Below are 11,646 nucleotides of genomic sequence, written 5' to 3' on the forward strand. Positions count from 1 at the left end.
CCCCCAGGACAGTAGCTCCGGGGGGGGGGGGGGGTTCCGTCCTTAGGATATTTCCTCCCCCTGGAGTTTCTGTCCTAGGACAAAAAGCTCCTACCCCAGGACCAGAGCTCCCCCATTCTGCGGTGCAGGTGAAAGTCAGTCCACATGCAGGTAATCTGAGAAGACTAGTCTAGGCTACGAAGTAAACAGCCATAGACTAGATGCAATAGATGCTGTATCTATTATGTTATAGATCTCAATACTCAATAAATACAACAATGCAAGAGAAAGAAGTACAATAAATATAACCAAAAGTGCACAAATCATAAAGTGATACAACCAGAACAAAACCAATTACCTACTGGTTCATTGCGAATTTTGGCACAGCGATAGTGATACTACTCACTAAATTTGTCACACATGACCATATCCTCAAAAGAGTCCGGTCTCTTGCACATGCAGTATATTGTAATGGCAATGGTTTGTGGTGTTGGTCTTTTGGGCATCGCTTTCTTTGTGCGAGGGAACCGTGAGAGTTTGCCCTTCTCAAAGCACTTAATGAGATGTGCTCTCATTTTGGCCTCATCAAACACTAGAGAATCCACATTATCGTTCATAGCAGCGTGATTGCAGCAGCAATGCTAAATAGTCCGCAGTTGTTAGCACCCTCTTGCTGCTGGAGAGCCACCACAGAGCCCATTGCATTGAATTAATGGGCTATACACTTGTGCTATCTGGAGCTCAGTACTTGGGGAAAGCATTATATGGACCTTTCCAGGTGCAGTCCATTTTCCCTCCCATTCGATGAGAATTGGCCATATTCTTTAGCATGACACTGCTGCCAACTGGATAACTCTATGACAAAAATGGCAAAAATTAAGCTAAAATTTGCTATATAAAATAACACCTTCAAAGAGTTATGCTTGTTGTCATACTGCTGCTTCTGTTTTTGCTGTGCAGCAGCAATGTTCTCCTTGGCATTGAGGTGACAGCGATCACGAATTTCCATCAACCTTCGGAGAATTCCATCCATGTCTTCTCCGTCTTCTTCATTTTCAGTCTCCTCTCCACTCAATTGGTCAGCATCTCCTCTATCTTCTATAGCGTCGGCACCATCTCGTTGATCCATATCAAAAGTAACAGCTTTCCGCGGGTGGCGATTGAACATTAAGAAAAAGGGTGTGTACTTTGATGACGCCTACAATCAAAAAATAAAAGCATGCATGATATAATAATTAAAATTTTACCTGTTTTGATATGCGATAGGCATAAAGAGCAGCAGAGAGATGCTGATCCCAGTCATCAGTACTAGAATCGATTACCTTCTTGAGAGTGTTCACTATAGAGTCTGGTTGAAGCGTTCATCAAGGCCATTTGTTTGTGGGTGGTAAGCACTTGATACGCAGTGCTGTATGTCAGTCAACTGAAAAAGTCGGGTGTTGATTTCGTTGACAAACTCTCTTCCTTGGTCTGATTGAATCACTTTTGGCCACCCATGCCTGCAAAATGTGTCAAACAGAAATTTTGCTACACCTTCTGCTGATTTTGATGGGAGTGGGGCAGCCTCAGGCCACTTAGAAATAGTCTGAGAGCGTGATAATGTACTTGTTTCCAGAGCTTGTTTCAGGTAGAGGTCCTACCAAGTCAATACCAACTCTGTACCAGACCTTTGTCACAGGGATGGGATGTAGTTCTGCTCTGGGCTTCTGCAGTTGGTGATTCGTTCGTTGGCATTTGTCGCAGTGCTTGCAGAGCTGTATGACGTCAGCATGTAGGCCTTTCCAGTAGATATCCTGAGCAACCTACATGCATGAAACAGATATAATTATACTTTATACGATATGATGATAAATATACCTTTCCATAGGTCTTGTCTCTCCCAAAATGCATTCCATCCAGTCCATCGTGGCACATGTTTAGTATCCTGCTTTTCTCCTCTTGCTTCACCACAACTCTTCTCATTCTATGGATGCCAGTGCTGTCCTTCTCAGGCAGGTATAAGCATTGTTGCTGCAGAGCATATCTTTGAACTTTGTCTCTTATACTTCTCTTGTCATTAGTGGAAAGCCCGTCTCTGTATTTCTTCTGGCCAGCATTGCTGGCAGCAGTCTTGTACAGCAGTATGTCCTCATACTCTTGTTGAGTAGCCATTCTGATTGCTAACAGTCTATACATTTCTCATGCACTCGCACGTACGCTTATACTATAGCCTTGACAGGTTTTGACAGGGTACATGTACCCGGTAGCCTCGATCTCAGGCCGAGTTTTCGCTTTTATAACGGTTAGGCGAACAACTGGGCCTGGTACTAGTTGTCTGCGCATGCGTCAATCGTTCGTCAGATTCTGACGAATGGATATTCTCGTTCACTTTTGTGACATTTATATTCGTGTACTATCGTGTACTAGAAGTCAGTTCCCGTTTTATCATTATTGGAATAGATTGGAATGGCTCTTAGCTGAAGCTTCTCTCTTCTCTGAAGCTTATTCTGAAGACTGAACAACAAGGGAAGAGGTATAAAGCTTTGTCAAGCTTGTTAAGGTCAGATATTTTTGTGTGGGCCCTATGGCCGGCTATGCTATCAAGTCTTGTTCATGTTTGGCAAGAATGTAGGTAGACTATAGTTTCATCATTAATATGGTGGATCAAGTGAAGAGTGTGAGCTAGAGAACTTGGTGCTGCCATCATCAGCTCGTCGACAATGACACTATAACTGAGAAATTTAATATGTATAGGTCTACACGTATTTAAAATGTCTACTTCTCTGTACAGGAGCAATGGCTAATATCCAGCTATCCCAACAGTGCTCCTCTTGGCTATACTAACGGACGAGACTGGACAGTTTGAGGTAAGGGTTTAACCGTCTTTGGTTTCTTTTAATATTGTCCTATACTCACAGACACAGGACTGGAGTATGACCTGCTCATTCGAGCGTTGCTGGGTAGCTCAGAGACATCAAGAGAATCTACGTTTTCTCAAGCAATGAGTTACGAGTTGGGGCCTAGAATCAGAGAAGTCCAGCAGCCTGCTAAATCTTTTTGAAACGTAATTTGAAGGCATTCAATCATCTTGAAGTTGCCCTGGGTCACTGTAATTGTGCTGCAGCACAACTGGCAACTCCCCAGGCCTTTGTGAAGCAGCTCCCTATGTGCATTTTTTGTGTACTCACTCTGTGCATTTTCTGTGTACAAATTTCTATTATTGATTTATTAAATATTTTTGCCGACCACAAATATACAATGAAAATTTGACGCATGCACAGACAACTAGTACCAGGCCCAGTTGTTAGCCTAACCGTTATAAAAGCGAAAACTCGGCCTGGGATCGAGGCTACATTGCTCCCACAATTCCGAAGTCAGTGAAAATGGACTCCAAAGTGCAAATTGGCTCCTCTAAGTTGCAAATGGAAGAGCAAGAAACTGAGACGTAGCCATATGCTGCCATCACTACTTACCTACAATCAGGCATGTATCCACCAGACGCTGACAAAAAGGAGAAGCGTGGCCTCCGCAAAAGAGCGAAGTATTTCATGCTGTTCAGGGGCAAGCTGCAGTATGTAGGAGGAAATAAGAAGAACACTCCTAGATTGGTAGTGGAAGGTGAAGAAGACAGAAGAAAGATCATTGAGAGCATCCATGGGCAAGCTCATCTAGGAAGAGACAAAACACTTTCTCAGCTAACTCAACGATACTACTGGCCAAACATGTACAAGACAGCATGTGCCTACGTAAGTTTCAAATTTATATACCTTGTTATAGTGCAGGTGTTTGGTGCATTGAACGGTATTTCTCTTGCAGATTGCTTCATGTGACCACTGCCAGCGCCAAAACCATAAGTTGCATAAAACTAATGCAACACTTCATCCCATTCCTGTTAAAGAAGAAGCCTGGTATCAGGTTGGAATGGATTTAGTGGGACCTCTGCCTGTAACTCCAGCAGGAAACAAGTTCTTGATGACAATTACAGATTACTACACAAAGTGGGCTGTAGCTGCAGCTCTAGAAGACAAAACTGCATTGTCAGTAGCCAACGTCTTATACTCGGTATAATTATATAAATTATGTGATGTGCATGCAACGGCCCTTAGTTATAATTATTTACTGTAACGCAGGTATTTTGCACATACGGCTGCCCTACTGTTATCCTCAGTGACTAAGGAAGAGAATTTGTCAATAAAGTTACTGAGGCACTCTTTAAAAGAACAAACACACAGCATAGAATCACTTCCGCCTATCATCCTCAAGTAAGAAGCATGCATGCACATAATTAAATACTGTATAATAAATTATGGCATATATAGATATACTTTCACACCACCCCAGAAAGGAAGTTCGAAAAAGGAGTGAACGTTTTTACTTTTACCTAGTGCAAAAAGGAGTGAATACATATAGGATATACATGCAACTATTATAATTATGGTATAATTATTATGGCTAATTACTGAATTTTCAGACTAATGGCCTCACAGAGCGATTCAATCAGACAATCTGTCGTTCTCTCAGCAAGTTAGTGAATGAAGCACACAATGATTGGGATACAAAGCTAGACACTATTCTGTTTGCATACCGAGTGTCGAAACACCGATCAACCGGCTATTCGCCATTCTTCATGATGTTTCATCGTGAAGCTCGGCTGCCTATAGAAGCAGATGTAGAGCAAAACGAAACAGTGACCAGTGAAGATATAGATACAGAGACAACTGCAGATGCTTTTATTGAGAAAATGCTCAAGAGGCAAGAAGATATAAAGAGCATAGCTGGTGAAAACATAAAAAAATCTCAAAAAAAGCAAAAGGAGTGCTATGATAAACGGCATTCACCAGAGGTATATAATTATACAGCCCTATATATATTATACAGGCTGCATGCAAGTATATATACACTTGCACATTCATGTGTGCGAATGCTATAATTATGTACGAAGCATATATGATTTCAAACTGTGCAGTTTGTTCTAAGCAAATTAAATACATTTTATATTTAGGAACTGCAACCTGGAATCAAGGTTTTGGTTGAGAACACCCAACAAAAGGAGAGGAAAGGTGGAAAGCTCGAAAACAAGTATAGTGGACCATACATTATTAAGACCTCAGATGGAAAGGGTGTCTATACCCTTAAGGACTTGGATGGGAAGGTGTTAAAAAAGAAATGTAATATCAAACGTCTCAAGGTAAATATGAATGTATATAGCTAATCCTATAACTATATACCATAATTGTGATAAATAACACATGCATAATACAGGCTTATATGGATCCTTCTTCATTGGTTGAACAAAAAGGTATTTATTTAGCTACCAGCACAGGTGGCAATTTTATACTGCACATATATACATGCATGTAGCCTGCATGCGCATGAGATTCGATCCCTATAATGTAGCTCTCAGTGGCCAAACTCCACCGGATAAATCCAATGGCTCTACCCCACCAGAGAAATCCAATGGCCCTACCCCACCAGAGAAATCCAATGGCCCCACCTCACCAGAAGATCCAAATGGCCCCACCCCACCGAAGAAATCCAATGGCCCCACCCCACCAGAAGATCCAAATGGCCCCACCCCACCGGAGAAATCCAATGGCCCCACCCCACCAGAAGATCCAAATGGCCCCACCCCACCGGAGAAATCCGATGGTCCCACCCCACCAGAATATATGGACATGGACCTGTGGTGACTCATTTGCAACCAATTGATGATGTCCCCTTAGATCGTCCACCACCACCTAAGAGACGAAAGTCTAATCAGTCTGTACCTAAGAGTCAAAAGGTAACTTCTGTCAGCCACGTGCACGTGCATGGCATAATTGTCCTGACATTAATTTTGTGATCAGGCACGGTCAATTAATATGTAGAACCTAAGATATACTATTAACTACATAATAATTATTGTACATTCTCAGACCAGGTATGCTGGGAGTCTCTGGATACCTGACTTAGATCTACGTTACAGGGATAGGGCAGTTGTAAAGAGAGGAAAACTATGTGACAAGCATATGTATGCTGCCCATGAAGTGCTGAGGTATGCGTTCCCTCATCTGCATGGTCTTCAATCGACATTACTTACTCAAAAAGAGTTTAAAGCAATGCAATGTCATGACTCTGTTGTAAGAGGTAAGGGTTAGGCTTATATAATGTTATCTTGATGGATCACTAATTAATTATATTACTGTAATGTACATAGTGTATAATAATAATTATCGCCTATAATTATATGCAGCCGTTCAGATACTATTTGTTGAGGAAAGAGAGCACTGGGTTGTTTCCAGCCTCACCAATGGAAAACTGAGACTATACGACAGCTGTTCAACTGGAGAATTAACCTCAGTCTTCAAGTACAGCTAGCTCAAATATATGGCAATCAATTTGCGGTAAACAACAAACTCAAAGTTTACATTGAGCCTGTACAGAAGCAAGAAGGAGAAATGGACTGTGGTGTTTTAAGCATTGCAAATGCATACAATGCTGCACAGGCGAAGAGTACAAAAGATGTAACGTATGACTCACAACAAATGCGTTCACACATTCAGCACTGTTTTGAAGCTAAAACGTTCAGCACTTTTCCTCAATCTAAAAATTCGGCAGCAATCAACAGATGTGATCCCAAACAGATAACCATCGAGCTGTACTGCACTTGTGGTCTTCCAGAGACATATGATAGCCGAATGACCGAGTGTACAAAATGCCAAAAGTGGTTTCACTTTAAATGCATGAACAAGGTCAGGCCAAGAGGATGGCTGTGTATAACATGTAGATCTAATTCATGTTAACTGTATCACCAAACTGTTAAATTGTTATTAAATAGCTAGCTAGCAAGCTATATTATAGACATTGAATATTATTGTTTTGCCATTATTATACGTAGACCATTACTTGTTTTTGCCATTGATTCTCGACTCAACCTCCATTACTTCTAATACGTACGACGCTGGCCTCATCTCATACCGATATAATTTATGTGTAGAACCAGGAGTAGTTAACAAGAAGAAGCATGTATACGTGTACATATAATTATAATGGTTTATTGAAAGCAGTTTATAGTGACAGTTAATTAAATTTGAGGGATCAGGCCCTCTTGTATGGAAGGGTATTAGAGTCAAAATTCCCAGCCTTTTTGTCCCAGTAAATGTCCCGGTGTTTGTCCCAGTAAACATCCCGGTAAAGGTCCCAGTACATGTCCCGGTACGCCTTTTTCCTGTGGGCAAGGTCGACCAGCCTCCCAAATTTGGGGTGTGGTTGTCACAGCCCAGCAATTACTGCTGCATCCGCTCCAGTTTCTTGCCCCGGCAAGTGTCCCGGTATGTGTCCCAGTAAGTGTCCCGGTATGTGTCCCGGTATGTGCACCGGCAAGTGTCCCAGTATGTGTCCCGGTATGTGTCCCGGCACATGCCCCAGTACCAGAATAAAGATTGCAACAAGTTAACTCATGGAATGCGCATGCGCAATGGAAGTGAATGCCTCGTGTCATAAAAGAGCCTTGTGGAGGCTAAGAAGATACGAAGAACCTAGCCATGTGAGGCTAAGAAGACACAAAGAACCTAGCCTTGTGAGGCTAAGAAGACACTAAGAACCTAGCATGCAGCCTTGTGAGGGGCTAAGAAGACTCAAACTTCTGATTTGATTTTACACATAAACTTATGACTGTTTGTTGTTGTTTTTTGTCTCAAGAGGAGGGTTGTAGTGAGGCAGCTGCCTATTATACAAGACCACTCCCATTTTAGTCATGTAAACTGGATAATTATACACAAAATAAAGCCAGTGTTAAATTTAAAGTTATAACGTTTAATAGATTGGAGTACAAAGGAGTATGAAACAGCACTTGAAATGGGTGGTATTAAAGTCGTTCTAGAGGAATGCAGTCCAGTTCAAGAGTGTTTCCGTCGGTTGGTGACAGATATTCTTGGTGTTCCTCTTCATAGAAGTTACTCTAGGACTTGCTGCACTAATCTATGTGTATAGATGTATGTCAGTGACACTGATAGTCAGGGGCGTAGGCAGGAATTTGAGGAAGGGGGGGCTGAGCTGAAAGGGTGTGAAGGAGCGCCGAAAATTTTCGGCGACCGGAAACCACACCTCCTAATTAATGACTGATTTCGGGGAATAGTTGTTGTACCAGGAGTGTCTGGTTGTGTACGATTTATGATGTTACAATAATTATTTTGTTGTTAATATGCATGAAACATTGCTAATATTTACAGTGCTAACTACATGTACAATGTATATGATAATGTAGCTGATCAGTTACTTTGCTGGCTCTTCATCAGTACTCAGGCTGGCAGTACTAGAGGCTAGAGCTTGGCAAACTGGCACTAGAGCTTGGCAAGTTGGCACTAGATCTTGGCCTTGACTCACGCTTGAGAAATAATGGTCCAGTTTCTGCGACATAGTTGCTGCTCTCAATCAACCTCTGTGGTAGATTATTGATCAGTTGCACAGTGCATTGCACATGTGCAAGAAATAGTTTATAGCCACACCTGTTTCAATTAAATGGTGCATGCTAGCCAGCTAGCTAGCTAGCTTAGTTACACTGAAGAATCAAAGTTACTAGTATAGTATAGAGCTAGCTCTTGGACATGCTGTTTGTCTGCCACTAATCTATACCTGTAATTCCCAGGCTCAGTGAAGACAATCATCAGAGAAGGTGGGGCTCTTAGTGTGGTTTTTGCAGAGGAAGGGGGGGCTCCAGCCCCCAAAGCCCTGCCCCTCCCTACGCCCCTGATAGTGTCTTCGCTTCTACTGCACTGTCACATACATTCTACTGTACTGTCACACACATACTGTACTGTCAGATCACATACATCAAGACACTAATTATTATATATAATGCACACTAGGCTAATCACTCCCTAAAGTGTATTGCCTCGAATAAATACCTCGTGAAGTTTTGCGTTTTATCACTGGGACACATACCGGGACACTTACTGGGACACAAACCGGGACACTTACTGGGACACATACCGGGACACTTGCTGGGGCAAAGAACTGGAGCGGATGCAAGCAGTAATTGCTGGGCTGTGACGACCACACCTCAAATTTGGGAGGCTGGTCGACCTCGCCCACAGGAAAAAGGCGTACCGGGACGTATACCGGGACATTTACCGGGACATTTACCAGGACAAACACTGGGACAAATACTGGGACAAAAGCTGGGAATTTTGACTCTAATACCCTTCCATACTCTTGTAGCAAGAGTGATGTAGCATCACGTAGGGGTCCATGATTTGATGATCTTGTTCCGTAGGGGTCCATGATTATTTTGATGATCTTGTTCCGTATATAGGGGTCCATGATTTGATGATCTTGTTCCACGGATGCACATAATTGAAGATCGGACGGCAGCGAAGGATAGCTTGCACCTTAGCCAACTGATTACTACTGAGTATAGTTTTTCCCTTATTTCCAGGCGAGCATGTCTGCTAGTCTTTTGTAGAAGGTGGCGGCCTCTTGCCCCAGTCCACCTGTGGTTTATAGAAGACGTCGACGAGGGGGTGAAAACTCCTTGCTCAATGTCTCTGACGCGTTGGCCGTAAGCCCGTTTATTTTTGTCCTCATGTTTCTTATACCTCATGTTTCTTGTGCAGCTTTGATGGTTCTGGAGCTGTTGCTGGGTGCATTCGGGTACATCAAAATATGCGTTTTGAACAGAAAACCAGAACCTCTTGCACGGATGTCTAAGCGGGCATTGTCAGTGGTTAAATGGCTGAGCGGTGGGATAAAGATTCTCGCTTAGTGGTTGTAGTCGGGGTTCTCATGTTCTGTGGCAACATTGTGGCAGACTTTGGTGAGAAGTGAAGCAGTCAGGTCACGTAGCTCGTTATGCCTTCTAGTTGGGAAGGCGCCCTTTGGTAAAAATCATTGCGCATGGTTTGCTGAGAAGGCTGAGCCACAGTTGCACTTAGTTGGGGTTGATGGCAGTGGCCAGCCATAACAAATACAGGGTGCATCTCTGAAACCGTGGTCATCAATTGAAAGCCACCTTCAGAGGTTGCACCTGGCAGCTTGCTCATCGATGAGGCACCTTTCTCTCCTGGTACATGGTAGAACATTGCGTTGCTATCTCGAGGGGGGCCCTAAATCACTATGGGGGGCCTATATCACTAGTGCAATAGGCCCCCCCCCTAACACCCCAAATCGCTAGCGTTTTAGGGCCGGGGGCCCCAAAAATAAGGGGGGGCCCATATCGCTTCTACACCGGTGGAACAAAACTGCTACATGTACGTGTACTGATACCCAACCCAGAGCGCAGGGTTGGTTGGACTCCGCCCAACTAGTGCACAGTGAGGTTACAGGGATTTGAGGAGTTCTGTAATGTCGAGAGCGGAAGTACCTGTCACGTGAACCTTGGTAACAAGATTGAATTTTGGCTCATTCCAAACCAATTTTTCTCCAATAGAGCCTATTCATTTTTGTTAAACTGGGAAAACATCGACTTACATCAGAAAGCTAAGAGCCTTTGGTAAAGGCTTTGCACCACAGCAGATTGTCAGCTGAAGCTATCCTTGAGATTCTAATCGTTTTGTGAGCTACTACTTGCCCCAGCCTGCCCGTAAGCTGTTGAAAGTGTATCACTAGTCTCAGTAAAATCTCTCTTAGGCTAGCTCCAGCTGGATACACAGTTTGTGTGACAAACTAATAGTATTAGCTCACGATTGGGCTCAAGGATAGCTTTAGCTGTGGTGTTTGGGCTTGCAGATAATTATAACACACACGCACACACACACGTGGGCACCAATAGTGAATACATACACATGTGCACACTAATAATTATGCAGAGCAAAGCCTCCTGTATAGGTCGATTTTTTCCCAAAATGTTTGACTACTGTGCACATTGCGCATGCGCATATCCTGTATTGGCAAATTAATGGTGGGTTACAATTGTTTTGACACCTGGAAAATACAACACACAAGGTAAAATAAGTGTGTCTAGCTATTTGGTGTTCTTTTATGGACAAAGTTCACGACTGATGTAACAGTTTGTGAGGAGTAGAACTCGGAAAACACCAGACAAGAGTAGCAGAGAGCATCTTGTGCAGGCAGGGGTGGTAGACAATACCAAAGCACCTGTGCATGCATGGGGAGTGACGGTTAATAATGACACTATGGACGTGCCATATAATAATAGTTGAGGGTCTAAACATTAATTTTGTGAATTGCATGCACGGAGAGTGACGGTTAATATTATAGTTTATTGCTTTTTAATAAGTGCTGACATCAGCGTTTTACATTCAAATTGCACAGGAAGCGACTCATCACCGACTGTGCAGGTATTTTTCCATATCGCACACCCGGAAGTATTATTGCACACTTGTTATTGCACACTAGGAAGTGATTCTTATTTGGAATAAAACGTTTTCAGCAGTGAGAGAACATAGTTTACACACTTATAATCATGCATTGCAATATTTATCAGTCTCTTTTCTTGTTTTCTGATGCTCTGTATCACTTCTGTGCTCTTTTTGCAGTGAAGCTGAGGGTCAGGAGGTTGTCAGTGTTCATATTTAATTAACGCATCAAACAGGCATCAGTGTTGGAAGTGGGTGCTTTGAGCGGAGTATTGCACATGTAGAAGTGTACTGCACCACCATATAAGCCTGTTCAGGCTTGTATAAAGTCGTTTTGGCTTCAAAAACGGTTGTCACACTTTCTTCAGTTATAGCGGTGCATGTTTGTCTTGTA

At 42.8% G+C, this 11,646-nt stretch overlaps 1 protein-coding gene and 2 long non-coding RNA genes across 5 annotated transcripts; 2 read left to right on the top strand and 1 right to left on the bottom strand.

Moving 5' to 3' along the window:
* Positions 1–235: 235 nt before the first annotated feature.
* LOC135352006 (uncharacterized) lies at positions 236–2,216 on the bottom strand. Of its 3 annotated transcripts, XR_010399557.1 has the most exons (5): positions 1,837–2,216; positions 1,647–1,781; positions 1,227–1,478; positions 887–1,177; positions 236–834 (listed from the first exon to the last, which is right to left on the bottom strand). It is a non-coding gene; the product is annotated as an uncharacterized LOC135352006 (long non-coding RNA). The 3 variants fall into 3 exon arrangements; XR_010399558.1 differs by lacking the exons at positions 1,647–1,781; positions 1,837–2,216 and adding an exon at positions 1,585–1,618; XR_010399556.1 differs by lacking the exons at positions 1,647–1,781; positions 1,837–2,216 and having other exon boundaries at positions 1,227–1,578.
* A 69-nt stretch (positions 2,217–2,285) lies between these two features.
* LOC135352008 (uncharacterized) lies at positions 2,286–3,236 on the top strand. Its single transcript, XR_010399559.1, has 3 exons — positions 2,286–2,518; positions 2,750–2,825; positions 2,877–3,236. It is a non-coding gene; the product is annotated as an uncharacterized LOC135352008 (long non-coding RNA).
* Positions 3,237–4,429: 1,193 nt separating this feature from the next.
* LOC135352007 (circumsporozoite protein-like) lies at positions 4,430–6,638 on the top strand. The gene is made up of 6 exons (XM_064551104.1): positions 4,430–4,801; positions 4,961–5,146; positions 5,221–5,257; positions 5,356–5,740; positions 5,874–6,084; positions 6,191–6,638. Exons 1-4 carry the CDS (start codon positions 4,586–4,588, stop codon positions 5,646–5,648), a joined length of 732 nt encoding a protein of 243 aa, XP_064407174.1. The 5' UTR covers positions 4,430–4,585; the 3' UTR covers positions 5,649–5,740; positions 5,874–6,084; positions 6,191–6,638.
* Positions 6,639–11,646: the final 5,008 nt, after the last annotated feature.

Source organism: Halichondria panicea, unplaced genomic scaffold (genome assembly GCF_963675165.1).
Source record: "Halichondria panicea unplaced genomic scaffold, odHalPani1.1 SCAFFOLD_26, whole genome shotgun sequence".
Taxonomy (NCBI): domain Eukaryota; kingdom Metazoa; phylum Porifera; class Demospongiae; order Suberitida; family Halichondriidae; genus Halichondria; species Halichondria panicea.